This window comes from Scyliorhinus canicula, chromosome 2 (genome assembly GCF_902713615.1).
Source record: "Scyliorhinus canicula chromosome 2, sScyCan1.1, whole genome shotgun sequence".
Taxonomy (NCBI): Eukaryota; Metazoa; Chordata; class Chondrichthyes; order Carcharhiniformes; family Scyliorhinidae; genus Scyliorhinus; species Scyliorhinus canicula.
The window spans coordinates 28,670,978-28,691,817 of record NC_052147.1 but is presented as its reverse complement, the minus strand read 5'-3'; the positions used below and the strand labels follow the sequence as shown (position 1 = coordinate 28,691,817).

At 44.4% G+C, this 20,840-nt stretch overlaps 1 protein-coding gene across 2 annotated transcripts in view; it reads right to left on the bottom strand.

Annotated features, from left to right (window-relative positions):
• prima1 (proline rich membrane anchor 1) overlaps window positions 1-20,840 on the bottom strand; it is a 189,321-nt gene that overhangs the window by 63,415 nt on the left and 105,066 nt on the right. The window contains exon 4 of one of the 2 annotated variants that reach the window (XM_038775004.1): window positions 17,230-17,753. The exons of the other annotated variant lie outside the window; for it this stretch is intronic. Within the exon in view, the coding sequence (XP_038630932.1) occupies window positions 17,657-17,753 (97 nt within the window). The 3' untranslated portion in view covers window positions 17,230-17,656. Of the gene's footprint in view, window positions 1-17,229; window positions 17,754-20,840 lie in introns of those variants that run through there. 2 annotated transcript variants of the gene reach the window in all.

The following is a 20,840-nucleotide window of genomic DNA, read 5'->3' as shown; positions in this document are numbered from 1 at the left end:
ATTCTGAATTCTCCCTCTGTGTACCCGAACAGGTGCCGGAATGTGGCGACTAGGGGCTTTTCACAGTAACCTCATTGCAGTGTTAATGTAAGCCTACTAATGACAATAAAGATTATTATTATGAGAACTGTTCACAATTTTCATGTGTAATCTAAGATTTTACAAATGTTTCACATAACATGTTTGTCAATTCTATCCCTTCAGAAATAAACCCATGTGTGTCACTACAGTTAATGATTTGTGTATCTGTACCTCCAAACCCTCTGTTTTTCTACTCCATTTCAACACTAATTTTCAAAGATAGATGTGCTTTATTTATTGTTTACACTAATTTATTTTGAAGTTGATTTGCCAATTACACACCCATTCTGCAAGTTTATTAACATTTTCCTGTATTTTGTCACAGTCCAATTCTATATTATCGATTTCCCTCAATTTGGTCCCATTTGCCAATTTTGAGATTGTACTTCCGCTTCCTGAGTTCAAATAATTTATGTGAATGGTAAACAGTGGTCCCGGCACTGATCCTTGTGGAACATCACGACTCACCTTTACCGATCTGCGTAACTACCTTTAACACCGTGTTTCTGTTTTGTAACCAACTTAGTATCCAGTCTACTACTTATCCCCTGACTGCCCCTGCTCTGACTTTCATTATGAATCTACTTAGACCTTCTCAAAGGTCTTGTGGGTATCCAAATACATAACTGCTACTACCTATTCTTATTTCCCTTTTCTGTTACAACAATTTGGTCAACTCTTTTGAAATTGCTGCATTTTCTCAGTTTCTTTGTTTTCATTTGCATCTGTGAGCAAGGATTCCACTATCCTACCGCCGACCTTAAGTTAATTGTTCTACACCATAGTTCCCTGGACTTGTCCCATCTCCTCTTTTAAATATAAGGATCACATTAGCTGTCCGCCAGTGCTCTGGCACTTATTATTAAATATAGTTTTCTAACAGTCATGCCACCAGATTATCTCACAAACTGAAGTCTCAGAATATTACATGAACAATCAGACAAAGAGACGCACTTTGATTTATTGATTCTGGTTGCTTCATCAGCAGGAACGCTCCATCACAATGGAACATTTGTTCTTCCACTTGATGTACAGCATACACAACCAGAGAGCATAACTAGCTTGGCATCTGAAGTAAATGAGAAATGTTCAAGTGCCAATTTTTTTGCTACTGGGAATGGAGAACAGCATTGATAGATGGTGTTGACAGAGAACAGTGCTGCTATTATTCGCATTACCTCCTCATTACTGTATAAAAGACACTGTGTTTTGTTGGTTCCTACAAAGACACTTGTACAAGGATGAACGAAAGCACAATGCCATACCTATGTTAATTAAAAATACTCTTCCAATTGAAAATATTAACGTATTTAAATGTTTGATGACTAAACTTACTGTTACAGTTAATAACATAAAGTAAAAGTAATTTTAAAAAGTAATCAAATGCAGTTTTGAGATGCAGGAAAATAAAGATGAATGTTTGCCCTTGGCTTGCTTCACTGACAAAGTGTGTTGTTACTAAAATATGAGTGGATTAGACATTTTGTCACAATGTATGTTGTTTATTTTTGGGGGGTTTTCAGAGCGAAAATCCCAGCAGCTTAAAAGGTTACTAAATGTAAGAAATGAACTTATTGTTAAGGCTGTCAAGATGTGTTTATTATTGAATGGTTCTGGGATCCCATGCTGGACGCTGCATGAATGCTCCGAATAAATTGCTCCGAATGCCTCATTACATTATTCTCAAATTATAAATCTAAAAGAGTTTGGTTGTCCATGTTTTGCCTGGTCGTTCGATTAGATCCTTTGTGCTGAATTGTTACTTTCAAATCTATATTTGTTCTTTAATTTACAGTTTGATTTCTCCTGTTATTGAAAAAGTCCTGCCACGGTCCACATTCTTTTGAGATTTGAAAAACTTATACCCTCTTTTCCTTTGAGCTTTTATGGAAGCACATGAAGAAAATATTTTATGCCCAAGTTATGGGCAATGCTGGTAAGAAGGCTTTTCTTCCCCATTTCTCATTGCTCTGCAGGTGTGATTGAGCCGATGCAGTCCTTCTACTCCCATAGTGTTGGTAGATAGGGAATTCCAGGATATTGTCCCAGTGACAATGAAGGAAGGGTCATCAATGTCCCATGTCAATTAGTGAAGGTGTTCTGACAAGATTGTTGTTCTTGGTACTCTCAGCGGTGGAGGTGGAGGGGAGAGAAATACTGTCAAAATAATCTTGCATCGTGTAGACTACAACCATATTAAATCGGTGGTGAAGAGAGTTGGTGGAATAGCTCAGTGTTCTTCAAACATTTTTCCCGGGGACCCATTTTTGCCAACTGGCCAACCTTCGGGACCCAACCCAGCCGACCTTCGCAACCCACGCCGGCCGACCTGCGCGACCCACCATTTTCTCTTACCTTGTTTGCTGCTGACAAAAATGGAGGAAATTGTTTTGGGTCCCTTTGGCCCTCGTACACGCTCCTCCAATGGAACCTGTTGGATGACGGTGAAGCCTTCCATTGTCGGCAAGTATGGCGTCTCCATCTGTCCTAAGTTCTGAATTTTTTTCCTGTAAACTTTTATCAAATAAACACCCCCCCCCCCCCGAACTTGTAAAAAAATAAAAATAAAATGAGTAAAATAAATGAAAAAAATGAATAAACCCCCCCCCCCCCCCCCGAACGTGTAAAAAAAATGAGTAAAATAACTGGAAAAAATGAATAAAACCCCCCCGGACTTGTAAAAAAAAAATGAATAAAATAAATGAAAAAAATGAATAAACCCCCCCCGAACATGTACAAAAAATAAAATGAATAAAATAAATGAAAAAAAAAATATTAAATGAATAAAAACCACTACAAAACTTGTAAAATAAGATCGGGAGCACCGCTGACAACGGCTCTGCGACCCTCCCGACACCCGCCCACGACCCACCCGCGGGTCGCGCCCCCGACTTTGAAGAACACTGGAATAGCTGACAACTTTGTTGGTGCACTTGACACTTCAATGGACTGTCATACTGTCATGCACTGTTGCATATTTCATATCGATATATATTTCATAACATTGTTATAATGGACGGAAATCGAATGGACCTTTTTGGGATTGAACTAAGAACACTAAAACATGAGGTGTTGAGAAATTCCAATGTCATGAGAGAGAAAAGCCACCACAGTCCAGGCTGTGGCAGTGGTGTAGTGGTATTGTCACTGGGCTAGTAATCCAGATCTGGGGACCTGGGTTCGATCGACGCCATGGCAGATGGCAAAATTTGAATTCAATAAAAGTCTGGAATTAAAAATCTAATGATGACCATAAAACCATTGTCGGTGCAGACTTGATGGGCTGAATGGCCTCCTACTGCACTGTAAATTCTATGATTTTCGGTAAAGTCCATTTGTTTCACTAATGTCCTTTAGGGAAGGAAATCTCTCGTCCTTACCTGGTCTGGCCTCCATGTGACTCCAGATCCACAGCAATCTGGTTGACTCTTAAATGCCCTCAGGGATGGGCAATAAATGCTGGCCCAGCCAGCGGCGCACCAGATCCTCCAGCAATAATTTTAAAGCAAGACCTTCATGTGAGGCCTCTCACAGACTCTGGCCTCAGAAATCTGCTTTGTCATTTGTACTGCAGGAACAATCATAGTTCAGGAATTCTGTCCTTCCCTCAACTGTTAACCTGGGGGTAAACCCTCTGGTGTGGAAACCTGTTACTACAGATGGCAGCAGGTTGTTGGAGGTGCACCAGGAATGTGGCATTTGTCTGCTCCTCTAACATTTGCCTGAATGATTTTGTACCACATGCTCCTGCTTTAAGGTTTCAAGGCTTCAACTTCACACACTGGCGGTTTGCACAAAGAGGCATCAGCCAATTGGTGGCAGGGTGAGGTGAGCTCAGAATATTGGAGATGCCAACTGTACAGATCCTCCTATTCAGAATATCCCACAAGTGAAAATACCCTCTAGGCTCATTGGAAAAGAGGCTGCCTAAATCAGTCACCACATGAAGGATCTGAGCAGATCAGGAGAGAGAAACACAGTTAATGCTTCGAATTCAATATGAACCGTCTCAAACCATTAACTCTGTATCTCTCTCCGCAGATGCTGCCCGACCTGCTGGGTTATTCCAGAACTCTCTGTTTTTATTTCAGATTTCCAGAATCTCTGGTGTTTTGCTTTTAGTACCACACGGAGTAAGTTGGCAGCAGTGGTGCGTGCCGTCGGGACCCCTAGAGTCATCTCCGTGCCCACTCTGGTGAATACAGGAGCTTATTGTAGTGATGTTCACTTGTGAGCTTGGCTGACAATCACAATGGAGCCAAGAGACACTGAAGGAAGGGATACGCAGAGTTGGATTTTACCAGCCCTCTGGGGATGGTCTGGGAGGCATGTGCTGTAACATGCTGAGGAAAAGGGTGGGTGGGGGAGGTGGAATGCATGTCATCATCCTACCATCATGCCATTTTGCTTGCAGCAGGGAAGGTGGTGAATGACCCTCCCACCTAGAGGCCAATTGTGCCACTTAAGTAGCCAACTAAGGGTCTGATCTTGTCACCTCTGGCATTTTATCATCAGCAGGTGGGTTCTCTGCCAGGTGGGCAGCCAGGCCAGTTCTGGCCCCCTTCCAGTGGTTTTGGTGGTAGGGTGGTGGCGGGGTTAGGGGCTGGCCCTCTTATTCAGTCACTCTTTCGAGCTGGAGAGGATACTTGGCAGAAATGGCTGCCCCTGTGGAAATGGCACCATTTGTCCTCACCAATCCCCAGGCCATCCACTACCCCCTACTCCCCCACCCACCTTCGCCTTGTTTGACTGGCTGCCAGGGAGGGTGGCATCCTTCCATGGCATCCTTTTCTTCCAGTTGCAGTCCCAGCAGCGACCACTGCTTCTGATGGCACCACTGTGACTGCTGAGCTGCCAGGCCTCTGATTGATCAAGGGCTCCTCGAGGTAAGAAGCCATCTGCTATAAGGATGGCAGCCCCAATAGTAAATAATTAGCTGCCTGACTCCTGCAAAATGTGGTCCTGTGTCCTGAACACAGCTGAAGAAGTGGGTGATTATGCAAGGCTCTCATGTTGTTGTTGGGACCCTGTTGCCACTATAAAGGTCTGGTCATAAGATAGTCCCAGAAGCCATCACTTCATCAGATTGCATGCATTGATGCTGTATAAACATAAATTATAGTGTAAGCATGATAGTTCTATAAATTACCCCAATAAGAATAGCACGGTGGCACAGTGGTTAGCACAGCGGCAGGGACCTGGGTTCAATTCCAGCCATGGTGACTATCTGTGTGGAGTTTGCACGTTCTCCCTGTGTCTGCGTTGGTTTCCTCCCATAGTCCAAAGATGTCGGCTTGGTCATGCTAAATTGTCCCTCGATGAGCAGGTTAGGTTACAGGGATAGGGCGGGGTGGATGGAGGAGTGGATCTGGTTAGGGTCCTCTTCCGGAGGGTTGGTGCTGACTCGATATGCCGAATGGCCTCCTTCTGCACTGTAGGGATTCTGTGATAACTGTATTTAATGAACTGACAGATGTTTTGGAACAAACCACTTTGAGTTTTTCAGTACAAAGCTTTCAGATTTGATTTATGTATAATTGCAAAATGTATACACCCCCTGTACAAAATGTATACATCCCCTGTACAAAATGTATACATCCCCTGTACAAAATGTATACATCCCCTGTACAAAATGTATATATCCCTGTGTAAAATGTATACATCCCCTGTACAAAATATATACGTCCCCTGTACAAAATGTACACATCCCTTGTACAAAATGTATATGTCCCCTGTACAAAATATATACGTCCCTCGTACAAAATGTATACACCCCCTGTACAAAATGTATACACCCCTTGTACAAAATGTATATGTCCCCTGTACAAAATGTATATGTCCCCTGTACAAAATATATACACCCCCTGTACAAAATGTATACATCCCCTGTACAAAATGTATACATCCCCTGTACAAAATGTATACACCCCTTGTATAAAATGTATACATCCCCTGTACAAAATGTATACACCCCTTGTACAAAATGTATACATCCCCTGTACAAAATGTATACACCCCTTTTACAAAATGTATATATCCCCTGTACAAAATGTATACACCCCTTTTACAAAATGTATATATCCCCTGTACTTTTCTTCCATTGTAATGTCTGCTGTATTGGATCTCAACACCCCCACATGGTCCTGATGTAAGATGTTTCAGTACCGTAATTCCTGCACTGAAAATGTTTTTTTTGCACAAACTCCATTCTTCAAAGCTGGTATTCAGTTCCTATTAAAATGACATTTGGGAACAATCCATCTGTAGCTTTTCAGCTTTTCCAATAGCTTTAATTGCTGTAATCTGAAAGCTGTATTGTGAACTGCTCACAATAACCGATTTCAAAAAGCTACCGTCAACCAATTAAGGATACAGATGAAAACCCTCAAGGCCTAGGTGGGCTGCCTGAGGTACAGAAAGGTGTTTTGGGAACAGAATTAACACAGTTTATCGTTATTTCTGACCTTTAACATAATGAAACATCCCAAGGTTCCACAGGGGAGCATTATAAAACCGAATCTGGGATTTTGCCAGTATCTCCCATGGCAGGAATCATCGTGGGCAGGACTGGAAAATGTCTCGGATCAGCCAAAGGTCTGATGACTTCGGGCATGAATTCATGGTCTCGCGGTGGGCGGGATTGGAAAATCCCGGCTCAAGGGCGGGCACCTTCCGATAAATTGTCAGAATGTTGGTTTCAGTGAGAAAGCCGACGGCGTTATCTCCCCAGCTGCACATCCGAGTTTCTCTCCAAGTTCGCTGGCACACCCCCAGGGGGCTGTGCCACTCTGGCCCTTCCAGGTTGGCAAACGCCCAGTTGGCACTGCAAGGTGATGGCTTGTCGCTCGAGGAATCCCAAGTGTGGCAGCTGGGGAAGGGGTGGTAGAACAAGAACAAAGAAAATTACAGCACAGGAACAGGCCCTTCGGCCCTCCCAGCCTGCGCTGATCTAGATCCTTTATCTAAACCTGTCGCCTATTTTCCAAGGGTCTACTTCCCTCTGTTCCCCGCCCGTTCATGTATCTGTCTAGATGCATCTTAAATGATGCAATCGTGCCCGCCTCTACCACCTCCGCTGGTAGTTGTACAGGTTCGCAATCCTCCTCTCAGACAAGTAGAATGAAGCTGCTGGTTTGCCGGAGGTGGATGTCTGTCCTGATAGTGTTTCAATATGGTGCCTGGACCTTCGGCCACCATGAGGCAATGGGAAGGTTGGCAACTCCCTGCCCACCCCTTCCGCGTAATTAGCTGGTCCTCTTGACTGTACCTAGCTAACTGGCTGGCCACCTCATGATTGCTCGTGACCAGCCATCCCTTCTCTGAGTGGATGTTCCACCCAGCCCACATATCACTGCGGCAAGACCCCGCCGGGTGTATTGTTTACGTTTAAAATTGAAAATTTCATTGTTACTTTTGAAAAATGCCACTGTGGAACTTTCACACGAATGAAGAACACCCACCCCTGCTATTTATGAATGTAGTTTTGAGAAGCTCTGTACTTCTGCACTGAATCTAAAGCCCAGATGTGTGCTCATTTTTTTTACTTCATAGGGATTATTAAATTAAAATTGGATGATATTTTTCCCTCAAGAAAATTTTGAGCTTCATGAAGTGGTTGGATCACTGCTCCTGTCCCTTTCTCAAGCTGCTAATGGTTCATTGGAACGTTTGCATTAGACTCCGGAAATATTGCTCCGGCCAAAAAAATTGTATGTCTGTCATTTCAAACATCCTCCTAATAATTCAATGGAGAGCTTGTCAGACTCTAATAATAAGGCTTTGACAAATATGCACAAATTCTGCCTGTTCAGCCAAAATTGCAATTGTGTCAGACAGCACGGTTTTTGTAATCTTCCTGTGTGATTAATGGGGAGAACATTTATTTGATCTTTTAATACCGTCCCTGATCCTTGAGAGAGAGCTATTTTTAACGGCTCACTATAACGGTCAATTCTGCAGCACGCTGAAATAAACCCCAAATATGGGCAGCTGAATTTCAATGAGGTGATAATGATTGTTTGGTGTCATACATCACCTTTTGTGACAATATTGCCGTGGCAATGCTGGAAGCCACTTAAACTTCACAAGTGTTCAGATTTGCTCAGAGAGATGGAGCAGTGGGAGATATTTCGAGGGCCCAAACAGGATAGCAAACGGATTCAGACACAATGGATTGGAAGTTCTATATTGGTAGATTTTGCCATTCGTTGCTGCCTGAATTTTTGCAATTTTTTCAAGACGGCTAAACTATCTACTGTGTCAAAAATTGACATTTTTCACTCTAGCCAGGAGCAAACTCCCAAGCACAGGTCTGCTCATCCCAGTACAGTGCCAGGGAGGAAAATACCACCAGGGTATTGGATAAGGGAGGGTCCACGCCATGGCCTTTTCCTCAACTAACAGTGCAGTTGCGGAACGACATCTCATCTTCCGGTTAGGCACGCTACAGCCTTTTGGCCTGAACATCGAATTCAACAACTTCAGATGATCAGCTCTATCCCACCACGACCCATTTGTTTTCATTTCATTTTAACTGTCTTACCATTTCTTTCTTTCTTAATATACGTTCAATTCCCCCCCCCCCCCATTTCATCCACCTTTCCTTCACCTTTCTCCTCTTTGCTTCCCCCTTCCCCTCCCCCCACATCTACAGTTCATCCTCTGATGTTAGTTTCTCTGCTGTTTGGCCTTTCACACCTTTTGTTCTCTCTGGGGGCTGCCATTAGCACTCTTTCCCCTTGCTTTCTGTGGCCATTAGCACCCGGGTTCTCTGGGTTTCTGTGGCTATGACTCAGCTGTCATTCTCACTCCACAGTATAAATATTTCCCATTTTCTCTGCCTGTTAGCTTTGACAAAGAGTCATCGGACTTGAAATGTTAGCTCTTTTCTCTCCATACAGATGCTGCCAGACTTGCTGATATTTTCCAGCACTTTCTCTTTCGTTTCAGATTCCAGCATCCGCAGTAATTTGCTTTTAACAATGCAGTTGACTGGTTCGTAATCAGGATTAGAAATCAATCGTAGCTCTTTACCAACAAGGTTGGGACAAGCCAACTCAGCAAGCACAGTGGGTCGAACGTCCTCTTTCTGTGCTGTACGTTTCTGTAACTGTATTTGCTCTGAGCTTATAGGAAGCCTGTGTGGCTCAGGTATCTACTGGATAGACTCGAGCAGATCAAGATAAGATTTGCAAATGAATTTCATTCTCTTTTATTCACCAAAAATATGAATTTATTCTCACCTGATAATTGGTGCAATGAAATATACTTAAGATAGCCTAACCATAGGGCAGCACGGTGGCCTAGTGGTTAGCACAACCGCCTCACGGCGCTGAGGTCCCAGGTTCGATCCCGGCTCTGGGTCACTGTCCGTGTGGAGTTTGCACATTCTCCCCGTGTCTGCGTGGGTTTCGCCCCCACAACCCAAAAATGTGCAGAGTAGGTGGATTGGCCACGCTAAATTGCCCCATAATTGGAAAAAATAATTGGCTAATCTAAATTTATTTAAAAAAATATTTTTTAAAAAGATAGCCTAACCATAAAGGTACAATCTTTATGTGCATTTCTGTTTTTTAGAGAGAGATCCATACAAAGCGAATTCAAATTTGGCCGGACTGAAAAATAAACAATGCTGTTTGGCTATCCAATTCTCCCTTCCATTGGAAACGGGATAGGGTGTGTGACAAAAGGTCAGGCTTCTGCCATCCTTTTTGTACCTCAGCTCAGTTGAATTTCACTCCTATCTATGTCTCGCCAGCATTCAAGGCAGGTGCAGTGAATTCCTGTTATTGTAACTTTGACTTTCAGAGATCCTAAAATGGTGCTACGGTTTCATTTCGTCATGACGGTGCTTTTCTTGGAGAAATAGATTTTCAGAGAAAGATTTTTCACCCAGGGTTTAATATAATTCTTTAATACATTTATAGATCATAGATCATATAATTTACAGCGCAGAAGGAGGCCATTTGGCCCATCGAGTCTGCGCTGGCTCTTGTAAAGAGCACCCTACTTAAGCCCACACATCCACCCTATCCCCGTAACCCAACCTAAGTTTTTTTTGGACGCTAAGGGCAATTTGGCATGATCAATCCACCTAACCTGCACATCTTTTGGATTGCGGGGGGAAACCGGAGCACCCGGAGGAAACCCACGCAGACACGGGGAGAACGTACAAACTTCACACAGACAGTGACCCAAGCCGGGAATCGAACCTGGGACCCTGGAGCTGTGAAGCAACAGTGAAAACCGCTGTGCTACTGTGCTACATACACACACATTCATTGTAGCTTACAATTGACTTGAGACAATGTTCTGACTACTTTATTTGGTGATATTAAGCGCTATTGTTCATTATTAAATAAATTGTTCTAGATCTTATCAATATATTTATTTCCTTTGCATGTCAGAATTTCACTGAGGAATTAGACAGATAGTGGCCACTTGCAATTTCTGAGACTGTGTGTAGTAAATAGTGCTGCTGCAATTTTCCTCTTGCTTTTTAATGCAATGGCTTAGATTTTGTGCTTGTAATAATGGGATGACTATCAGGGTTCACTGTCATGACTCTTGTGAAACTGCTGTCAGTGATTCCCTGGTCCTCCACAGGGTGTGCTGTTAAGTCCCAGCAGACTATAATCAATTAGAAATAATATAAGTTTACAAAAACTTCTTTTTTTTTATGCTGCAAAATTACTATTTAAATCTCCTGAAATGTTAGAAGTGTAACTAGGTTTTTAACCCTGTACAAGGCATGACTACCCCAAGCAACCTCTCTGGCCCTGACTAATACATTTTGGACTTGTAGAATGTCATTTTTATCCCTGTTATGATAAACTTTGATTTAAAATATTTTTAGGCTTATGAAATGTGTATACTTATCTGCCCACTGTAAAATTTCCATTTAAAAAAAAACAGTGCATTTTAGTTCCTGATTTTCTGTCTGTGAGAATTCTTCAACGTGATTGACTGCTTGTTGACAGCACTGTTGCTAGACATGTGGGGGCCCCTTGACATGCCAACAAGTTCAAATTAACTTTCTTCAAGGTCAGCTGAGAGCACTGCTGCTTCACCGTTGATTGCAAAGTCTGGATCCATGAGTTGATGAGTAAGTTTGTCATGTGGCGAGTCAGGTGCGAGGGCAGAGTAATCTCACGGAAGGCCCTGGACCTAGAACATTTATTTTAATACTTTATTTAGCATTTAACGTGCTTCCAGTGCGCACGCTGGATGTCTATGAAGTGGCCAATCTAAAGTTGGATGCTGAAGTGCCTTTTTGATGCCTGAAACACAGGCACGACACAAATGAATTCCTAGGCTATAGAACTTTTCAAACTGGATCTATTATTTTGATTGGCATTGGATGGAAGGGAAACAAAACAGGTAAACAGATCTAACAGCCCGATAGAGCACTGGAAAGAAAAGATCTGATGGAGCTAATCCAGTCTTTTTAAATAACGTTACACCTGAGACAGTCCCCTCAAGTATCCTTAACTCACACTGGCAAATACTGAGATGATGCAAAATAATTGATTATTTGAATACTATTCCCTTTGTTTCATTCTAACCTTCCCCCTTGTGCAGTATTTTGAATCACAGAGAAACAACCTGATAGGCACAGCATTCCTCGCATTTGCAACAACACTGAAAAGAGAACCAGGTGTCAATTGTGCAAAATCATCAAAAAGGTGATTGTACTTTGGGAATAAACAAGTTGAATTAGTGTTGAAGGATATGTCAGGGGCTACTCTAGGGTGCTTCTGCAATGCATGTGCATAACTCTCATTGGTCTTATCAGAAATTCAACTTGGTTCTTATCCAAATTCTGGAAGTGTGAAGTAAAATCCTACTAATGTTTAATGTATAGAGTGCAGAGGCTCAGCTGTAATGATAAAGGTTTAAATATTCACGGCACAGCTTGGCAGTGGCATCTTGGCAGCTCTTTATGAAATCCCCTAATTACTCTGCTCAGCAGCAAGCTTAGTATTTTATTGAAGGGTTTGGTTCATCTGACAATAGCCAATGACTAATGAAAACCAATGGTAAAGACTATAATTTTAATTAACATATGATGAGGTGGAATCCAAGCTCATGCGGTGACCCAAGCAGTTTATTTTGTTGTAGATTCTATCGACATTTTTTTGGACACTGTACACAACTTTAAATAGTACAATAACTAGTTGATATTGAGTATTTTACGACATAGTTGAGGCTATTTTACCCGTTACACCCGTGCTCGTTCTCTAAAAGAGCGATCCACTGAATCCCATTTCCTGGACCTTTAAAACGTTGGACATTTTCTTGTTAAAACATTTATCCATTTCTCTATTAAGAGCTATTGCTCAAACTGCTTTCATTGCTGTTTGTGGCAAGGCATTCCTTTGTAGCCACCTGGGTTGGCCACTTCCCCACACAAAATGGAAGAACGCAAAGGTTGCAGGGAAAACTGGACAATTATAAAGAGACAAGCAGTTTGCAGAACTTCATGTGTATTCTGGCTGCAAAGAAAGCAGACAGCACCGAAACCAGCAGCTTGCATATTAATGAAGCGATCCCCGGGAACAATGGATGCAACGATTAGCTACAATTGGGACATTCTATGGCAGGTCAGACTTCCCGGCGCCAACGTGGTCTGAAACAAAAGGAAACAAACCAGTTAGGAAGAACCGCCCCGTGATCGAGGGACAGCCTCAGTATTGGGGGATTCGTACCAATCGATTGGGATGAGACCCAATCGATTGACAGAAGGATCGGGGTCCGCCCTAAGGGGCGCAAAGCCCCTGGGACCTATAAAAGTCAGGTCCCAAGTTTAGTTCGCTCTCTTAGCCGGCCCTCCCAGCAGAACACCTTTGCAGCAGCTCTCTAAGAACTTGACCGTGAGAGGGAGAGGCCTGGCCAACAGCTACACCGACAAGTAAGTGTCCAACCAACGAACTCTACGAGAATAGACACTCCTGACCCCTTAGCCTGTACCAACTGGGAAGCCTGCAGTCTCAGGACAGAACAAGAGGCCATTGTTCCCTGATCCAGTGGGTTCCCTTATCGAAGATAAGTATTGGCTTATAGTGGTAGGAATAGTTTAGTCCGCCAGTATTAGTTACATGAGTATCAATTTACTGTGTAAATAATAAACGTGTTGATTGAACCTTACTAACTGGTGTATTGAGTCATTGATCTGAACTTGAACTTGAACCTCGTGGCGGTATCATAAAGATACCTGGCGACTCTAGAGCTAAGGAATAAAACAGAGCCAATTGAGTGTAAAGCACACTCACCAGAACGGAGCAACACCTTATCTTCAGAACAGTCTTCTGAAAGTGGAAACTCCTACTGTCTCCTTTCATTCATTTGCCAATGAGCTTCAGTATATGCCTTCTAGTTACTGACTCAATGATAGTTGGAAATACTTGTCACAGGGACATCACAGGAATCCAGGTATCATGTTGGAATAAATATCCAGCCAGCAAATGTGTTTGGACGGGGCCCCAGGAAAATGGCAGGTAGTCAGATTGGATTGCTAACAGGATAATGAGTAGAGCATGGTGATTTTCTGGTCACTATCACCCTTTTCCTAAACAACAGGTGGCTTAAAATTATCTCCACGTAGGCTGCCATCATGGCTGTGTGCCGTGTGGAAGAGGCATCCATCATCCATGACTGCTATTGAAGAAGGAAGGTGGACCTCCTGATCTGGACGGTCCACCTGCAGGTGCCCTCCCCACCCACTGCTATGATGCTCCAGAGTACAGGGTTGCCAGCAGCCTCCATCCTGAAGGAAACCCCAGGCATTATTCAGTTGAGCCCTGACATCTGCACATCTGCACGCCACATTATACAGATGTGTTTCATGCCAGCGTGTTTTCCCGCCGACACTGCGGAGAATCTGGAGTGGGAGGAGGGGGAGGGGGGGGGGGGGGGGCTCGGGCTTTCACCTGCATCCCATTAAGGAATGCAATGAGGTTCACACTGTCCTCTGGTGGATTTTCTGACCCACCACGGGGGCACCAGAGGAAGATCCGACTGTAAATTCACACCAGCGTGAAATCGATTTCTGGGCCTGCCGCCATGTTCTCCCACCATGCCCTTCATCGAACACGGCAGCTTGGGACAATTGCGCCCTAAGTAACGTAAGGGATGGAGTTAGTGCACCTGTTACTTGCGAGACTAAATCTTGCGAGACGAATTTCCAACCCCGAGCCGGTGACCTAATTAGGTTCACGGGCATGAACCTGATTCGCATGAATTTACATCAACTGAAATATAATGAAATGGCTTTACAGCCCGGCCCGTTGGATTGGACGCCACTGGCGGCGTCACATCACACCAGCGCCACTCACCACTGGTTTTCAAAAGTGAAAATCAGTCGTGTTGACCACGCTGGGGTCATGGAGGTGCCAGGAGACCCTGGGGCTGGGGAGCCAAGGCTGGGCATTGCCCCAGACCGTGCCATATGGAAATGCCAAGAGGGCATTGCCAGGAGGGTATCGCTACTCCATTGGGGAGGGGGGTCCCCCTTTTGTGTGGTGGAGGGGAGAGGGGTGCACGCTGTAATGGAGGGGCGCCAAAGCTTGTGGGGGGCACCCTCCATGGCCGAGGGGGGGGCGGGGGATGAATTTATTTCCTTTAAAGCTGGCACCCCGATCTCTGTGGAGCCAGCGTTGCCGGCTTTCTCAGGTCCCGGCTTACCAGAGTGACAAATCACGCCCCCTGATTTATTTTTGACAGAGTGTCAGAAGATCTGGGCCGGGATTCTCCCCTACCCGGCGGGTCCCGCATGTCGGAGTGGCGTGAACCCCTCCGGCATCGGGCCGCCCCAAAGGTGCGGAATTCTCCGTACCTTTAGGGGCCAAGCCCTTATATTGAGGGGCCAGGCCCGCGCCGGAGTGGTTCCCACTCCGCCGGCTGGCGTGAACGGCGCATTCGCAGGGGAGGGGGTCTCTTCCGCCTCCACCATGGTGAAGACCATGGCAAAGGTGGAAGAAAAAGAGTGCGCGATGGCGGGCCAGGCCACCGTGGTGGCACCCCCCCGGGGTCAGATCGACCCCTGCCCCTCCAGTACCCCGGATCCCGCCCGCACCGCCAATCCCACCGGTCAGGTAGGTGGTTTAATCCATGCCGGTGGGAGAGGCCTGTCAGCGGCGGGACTTCGGCCCATCGCGGGCCGGAGAATCGCCGCGGAGGACCCGCCGACCGCCGCGGCATGATCCCCGCCCCTGCCGAATCCCGGCGGGGGGGTTCGGAGAATCCCGCCCCAGGTCAGAATCAGGCATTTTGCCATTTTGGGGAAAAATTCCACCCAGGATGTTATTAGGGGAGATGGCCAAAGAGGTAGGTTTTAAGGAGCATTTTAAAAGATGAAAGAAAGGTTGGCAGGGAGGGATGGTGCTGTTGTAGGGAGTAAATTCCACATTTAAGGCCCAAGCCACTGAAGGTAGAGCCATTAATGGTTGAACGATTAAAACTGAGGCACTCTAGGGACCAGAATGTGAGGCTGTGGAGGGATTTGAAACAAGGATAAAAATTATAAACGGGATTTTGTGCAAGTAAAGATGGTTCTGGATGACCTCAAATCTACGAAGGATAGACTGTGGGAAGCTGACCAGGAATGTTTTGGAATAGTGAGTCTAAAGTTAACAAAAACATGGTTGGGGTTTCAGTATCAAATGAGAGAAGGCTGCGCCAGAATTGGGCAACTTAATGGAGCTGGTTATAGATGGTCTTCGTGATGGAGTGGTTACATTGTCTCAAGGTCAAATATGACACCAAAGTTGTAAATGGCCCGGTTGAACCTCAGGCAGTTGGTAGGGAGAGAAATGGAGTGGGTATCCAGGGAATGGAGTCTGTCGCAGCTACTGAATGCCACGGGCTGGAATTTTGTCGAGATGACCCAACTCCAGAGGCCTTTAAAAATAATGGGTGGGAGTGGCATGCGGAAAACCTGCCCCATCTCTGGCAGATCCCATTTTTGACTTGCGGGGAAGGGGCTCGATGTAAATCACACAGGGGTGAAACCTGACCTCAGCAAGGCCTTTTGAAATCAGTACTGAGTTCAAACAGGCCCCATTTTCACTGTTACTCAGGTGAATCAGGTCACCTGAGGAAGGAGCAGTGCTCCGAAAGCTAGTGTTTGAAACAAACCTGTTGGGCTTCAACCTGGTGTTGTAAGACTTCTTACTGTGCTCACCCCAGTCCAATGCTGGCATCTCCACATCTTGATTGATAGGGGTTTTGGTGTGGCTTAGAAAAAAATTATTAGCCACCTGTTCCGGCAGTTTCAGTCGACTTCATTGTTGAAATTTCCGAAGAACTGTTTGCATTATGAATGCTTGACAGAGTTTCAATAACTCGAAAAAAACACTTACTTCAGCGGGGGCCTGAGTTTACACTTTGATTGACAGTTTTAAGAGGCTATTCAAAGATCAGCCTCTGGTAACTAAATACACGTTTGTATCGTTTTACATTTGACCACTTGAGGGGATTTAATATGTTTGAATGGGTTTGATGAATGAGTCTTTTTCCATATCAAATGTGCATGTGTACATTCTTTGACATTTATTTAGTTTCTTCTCCATGTCACTCCTGTACTAGGTGAGTGGCTGTGGAAGGGGTATGGGGGTGATATAGGGGCATGGAAGTGGCACAGAGCCAGTGGGGGTGTAAGGGGTAAGGTCGAGAGGGCCAAACTGCCTTTGATACAACTGGGCCTAAATCCTATATAACCAATTGGCACCCGGAGCCAACCTCTCTCGGCACCTTTCTGCCTGTGTGGCCACCTCCGGAGGTGGCGAGCTGGCCCTGCCCTCCTGGAATGAAAATATGGCAGGCGGGGGCCGCTTTAAAGGAGGCGGAACTGCAGAGTCGGTAAACGTCCCGACGCAAGCTCCACTCCTCGATGCTGAAAATGCGGCCCAACAGCTTTAATTTCCAAATATTTAATTGGAGGAAATTTGTACTTGGTGCCTGACAAGAAGCCTGATGACTTTGCAACAGTGGAGAAGTCGAGAGAGGCTATGGTGAAGTAAATATGGATGTCATTAGCATACTTATGTACAGTTAACCCTGCAGCTATATGTCCTTAAATAACTTCCACTAAGGACACATCGCAAAACATTAAATTCTTTTATTTTTGCCTAATTTACTAAATAGGGGATATCAAGCCAGTTCCAATAAGGCAGATAATCCAGCCTTTAATAAAAAAAACATTAATGGCAGAGTATCAACTAATCACATGAGATTTACTTTTCCTTCTGGCTCTGACACAAGTCCATAATTTAGTATTACATAAACATATGCATCTTCTCTTTCAGACAATAAAATCTTACGAGCTGAAACTCTTTATCTGACATCTCAGAAGTGATCGCTCAGAAAGATGGGTCACTGAACTGTAAGCAAATTGATAACCAATGCTATTTCAACTGTCAGGCAGTCTAAGTTGTCCTTTGGGTAATATCTCAAACTTCTGCTGGATACAGTGTCTGAAGATCACTTGTCACAAGATATTATCATCTCTTCTCTTTGCCTACGGCTCTGAGATGGAAACATAGTTCCATTGTCCCGCTGCAAGGAGATTTGTGTCCTATTATTTGATCACACTAAACCTCAGCACCAACATCGCCACTTGCTTGACTGGGATCAGACACAACTTGCATTGTTTCCAGCCAGCAATGAAGGAAACCCTGGAGAGAAAATTAAAGAAAAGGTTTTAAGCAGACCGTAGACAATTACCTAAACTTATTTCCTGAAATTGTCAAGGACGGCAATTTTTAGCTTCATTAAATTGCAAACTGGGCGACAATTCTTTAGCAATTTCAGATGGACAGTAACATTCAGAAAATGGGAAGCTGTTGTCCCAGATTCTTTGTTTCTCCAGGAGACAGTAACCTGCCAAGAGATTCACTTTTGAAATACGTGGAACTGCGTGAGGTTGCGATTCCTATTTGACAGAAATTAAACTCAGCAGAAAATGGAGTCAGGTCACAGCTCCAGCATGATCACATTGAATCCAAAAGCGAAATGGCTGACTGTTGTTCCTAAATGGGCTTTAATATTTGATAAATTTTATTTATTGTCTAACAACCTCTCTGGCACTGAAAATTAACTTTTACAAGTCTGAAGCACTTTCCTCCTATTTTACTTATCGTTGGGGATTTGATTTTTGTTTTTACTTTTTCTCTTATCTCTTTCCTCAATTCCATTTTTCTTTCCCTATCGTATTTTGTGTATCTAATTTGACATTGAATTAAATGTTCTAGCTAACACTTCCTGTTTCAGACACTGGGCTGCTCAATTAACAATTCTTCAATCTGATTGGTAAAGGAGATACACTGTTGCTGGGCCTTGTTCACACACATCCCATAAGTTCCGTAAAGGGCCACTGGACTATTTTAGCTATCTTATTGCAAGTAAGTTCAAGTACAAACCCCCATAGAAAGTGTGTGGGGAAATGTAAGTGTAATGAGCCGATGACTCCATTCATTTGCTGTTGACAGCAGGCACATGGCTATTGCACGGTAGTAGGAGTTCCAGTGATGTGAGGAGACATCAGCTGCACACTGCACATGGTGCACGCACTGCATCTCAGTGCGGAGATGTACCAAAACCACAGAGAGTTCCACTTTATTTACCTGCAGTTTTTGTGTGACCATGCAGAGAGCATTATGCTGGTGATTTCCCACTATGCTTTCATCTTGCACCAGTCAATTATTCCGGTCACCATGGCAAACCATAGGGTGGTTACTTGGGGCCCGATCTAGCCAAATTGGAACAGTCCCATAGCGAGCATGTTGAGCCGTGTGTTTCCCAACGCTCGCAGCGCTTGGAAACACACCACTATTTAATATCCATCTGGTTAGATATGTCCCTCAGCGGGGAACACACACCCGAGGTTGCACTCAGCCTCATTTTCTGTACTGGGGGGCTCCGCTCGCTGAAACTCCTCAAAGCAGCGATAGATCGGGCTGGCATTTAAATATGATAGTAACAGGCTGGCACCCCGGCAGCCTCTGCCGCTAGCTGAAAAGTTGAGGGCAACCCTGCCTCCACTGGTCCAGGAAAACATAAGTCTTTTACAGGCCAGCAGTTAATTGCCTGTAGTCCTGGCTTCTGCCTCCTTGTGGGAGGAGGTCCTGCCTCCCAGAGCTGCCAGCCAAGCAAATGGCTGGCAATGCTCCAACCCCACTGCTGAGACTGTAATCTGTGCCTGGTGAAGAGCCACGGAGGAGACTAAATAAGGAGATTAGTTAGGGTGGCTTTAACAGGACCTTTAACGTTGTCACTGGGGTTGGGGTAGGGCAGGATAGGGAGTGTCCAAATAGGGTATCTGTTTCTGTTGGGGAGAACCTCTGTTACACACAGGGTGGCCTGATAGGAGGGCTTGCCCATCTTCCCCACCACCCCTATAATCCTGCAGCCAGGGTTTACCTGGTGCATCAACATGTGGTGTGGGCATCCCCTGCTGCTGGTAAAGTTCCAGAAGAGGTAGGTAAGTGATGGGTATGATGCCCGCTGCCATGCCACCTGGCAGGAAGGGGTGAGGTCTCACCTCTTTCCACCTCGTGGACCAAGGCTTTCAGTGATTCTTCAGAGAGCCTGCAAACTCTTTCTTTGGCTTGCTACACTTCTTACATTGCTACACTTTCTTCTTTCTAAGGAATGTTTCTGGAAAATAGTTTAAGAGGTGCAGGTGGCTTCAAGAAGAGCAGGCTGCCTGTGGCTAGCACTAGCCTCGCACGTTCCTTCAGCCCCTTTGTGAGGGTACAGCCCCTCAGCAGCATATTCCACACGTGGCTGGGGTCAGTTTAGCTCACTTGGTTGGACAGCTGGTTCGTGATGCAGAGCAAGACCAGCACCTGTGTTCAATTCCTGTACCAGCTGAGGTTATTCATGAAGGCCTCGTCTTCTCAACCTCACCCCACATCAAGTGAGGCTGACCAAGAGTCTCTCCCCCTCTTACCCCCAGCCATTGGTATATTGGAAGGATTTTTGCAGATTGACATTTAACCTGTCGGGCCACAATACTAACGCTAATAATCGCTAATGCCCATACTCAAACCGGCACTATCCATTTTTTGGCTGCATACTTTGAAAGTAAAATCTAAACTGCAGTGTTCTGTGTTTTAATACTGGTGCAAAATGCTGAAATAGTTCAAAATCAGTTCATCTGTTTCAAAAGTTCAGAATTCTGAGTGCCACATATAATTTAGTAAAATAGAATTTCCGCTAAAAAGCAGAGGGAAATATTAAGTTACAGATACATTAACAAATCAGATTTTGTTGTTTACTAAACAAGTTTATGTATAATAATGTTAACAAGTTAATGCATTTACTTTTTAAGTTAGTTTTGGTACAAGAGGAAAATTATTAGTAACAAAATGTAACATGAATTATTACACAGGTATTAATTGACCAATTTTCCCCTAATCACGATGTTATATCCCTTGTGGGCCGATTGGAGCTGAATCGATATGATGTTAAGGGCTGCAAGCTGACGGTTACTATTAATAAGAAAAGCATCCAGATGGGTAATTGACACAATCTTCGAAATACCCTTCGTAAACACATTTATTTCCTTTTGTACATTTCTCAAATGCAATCTTCCCTGTGGAGCATAATTTGTTCTCAAACCCTTCAAATCTGTGCCTTCCTTCACTGAGAAGCTACTGAACTGGCAGTCCATGGCATTGTTGAACACTGTCCTGCGGCAGCAGTGATATGCTATCAATGAACACAAGACGAGTAGTGAACGTAACTGAGGCTTTCATAAA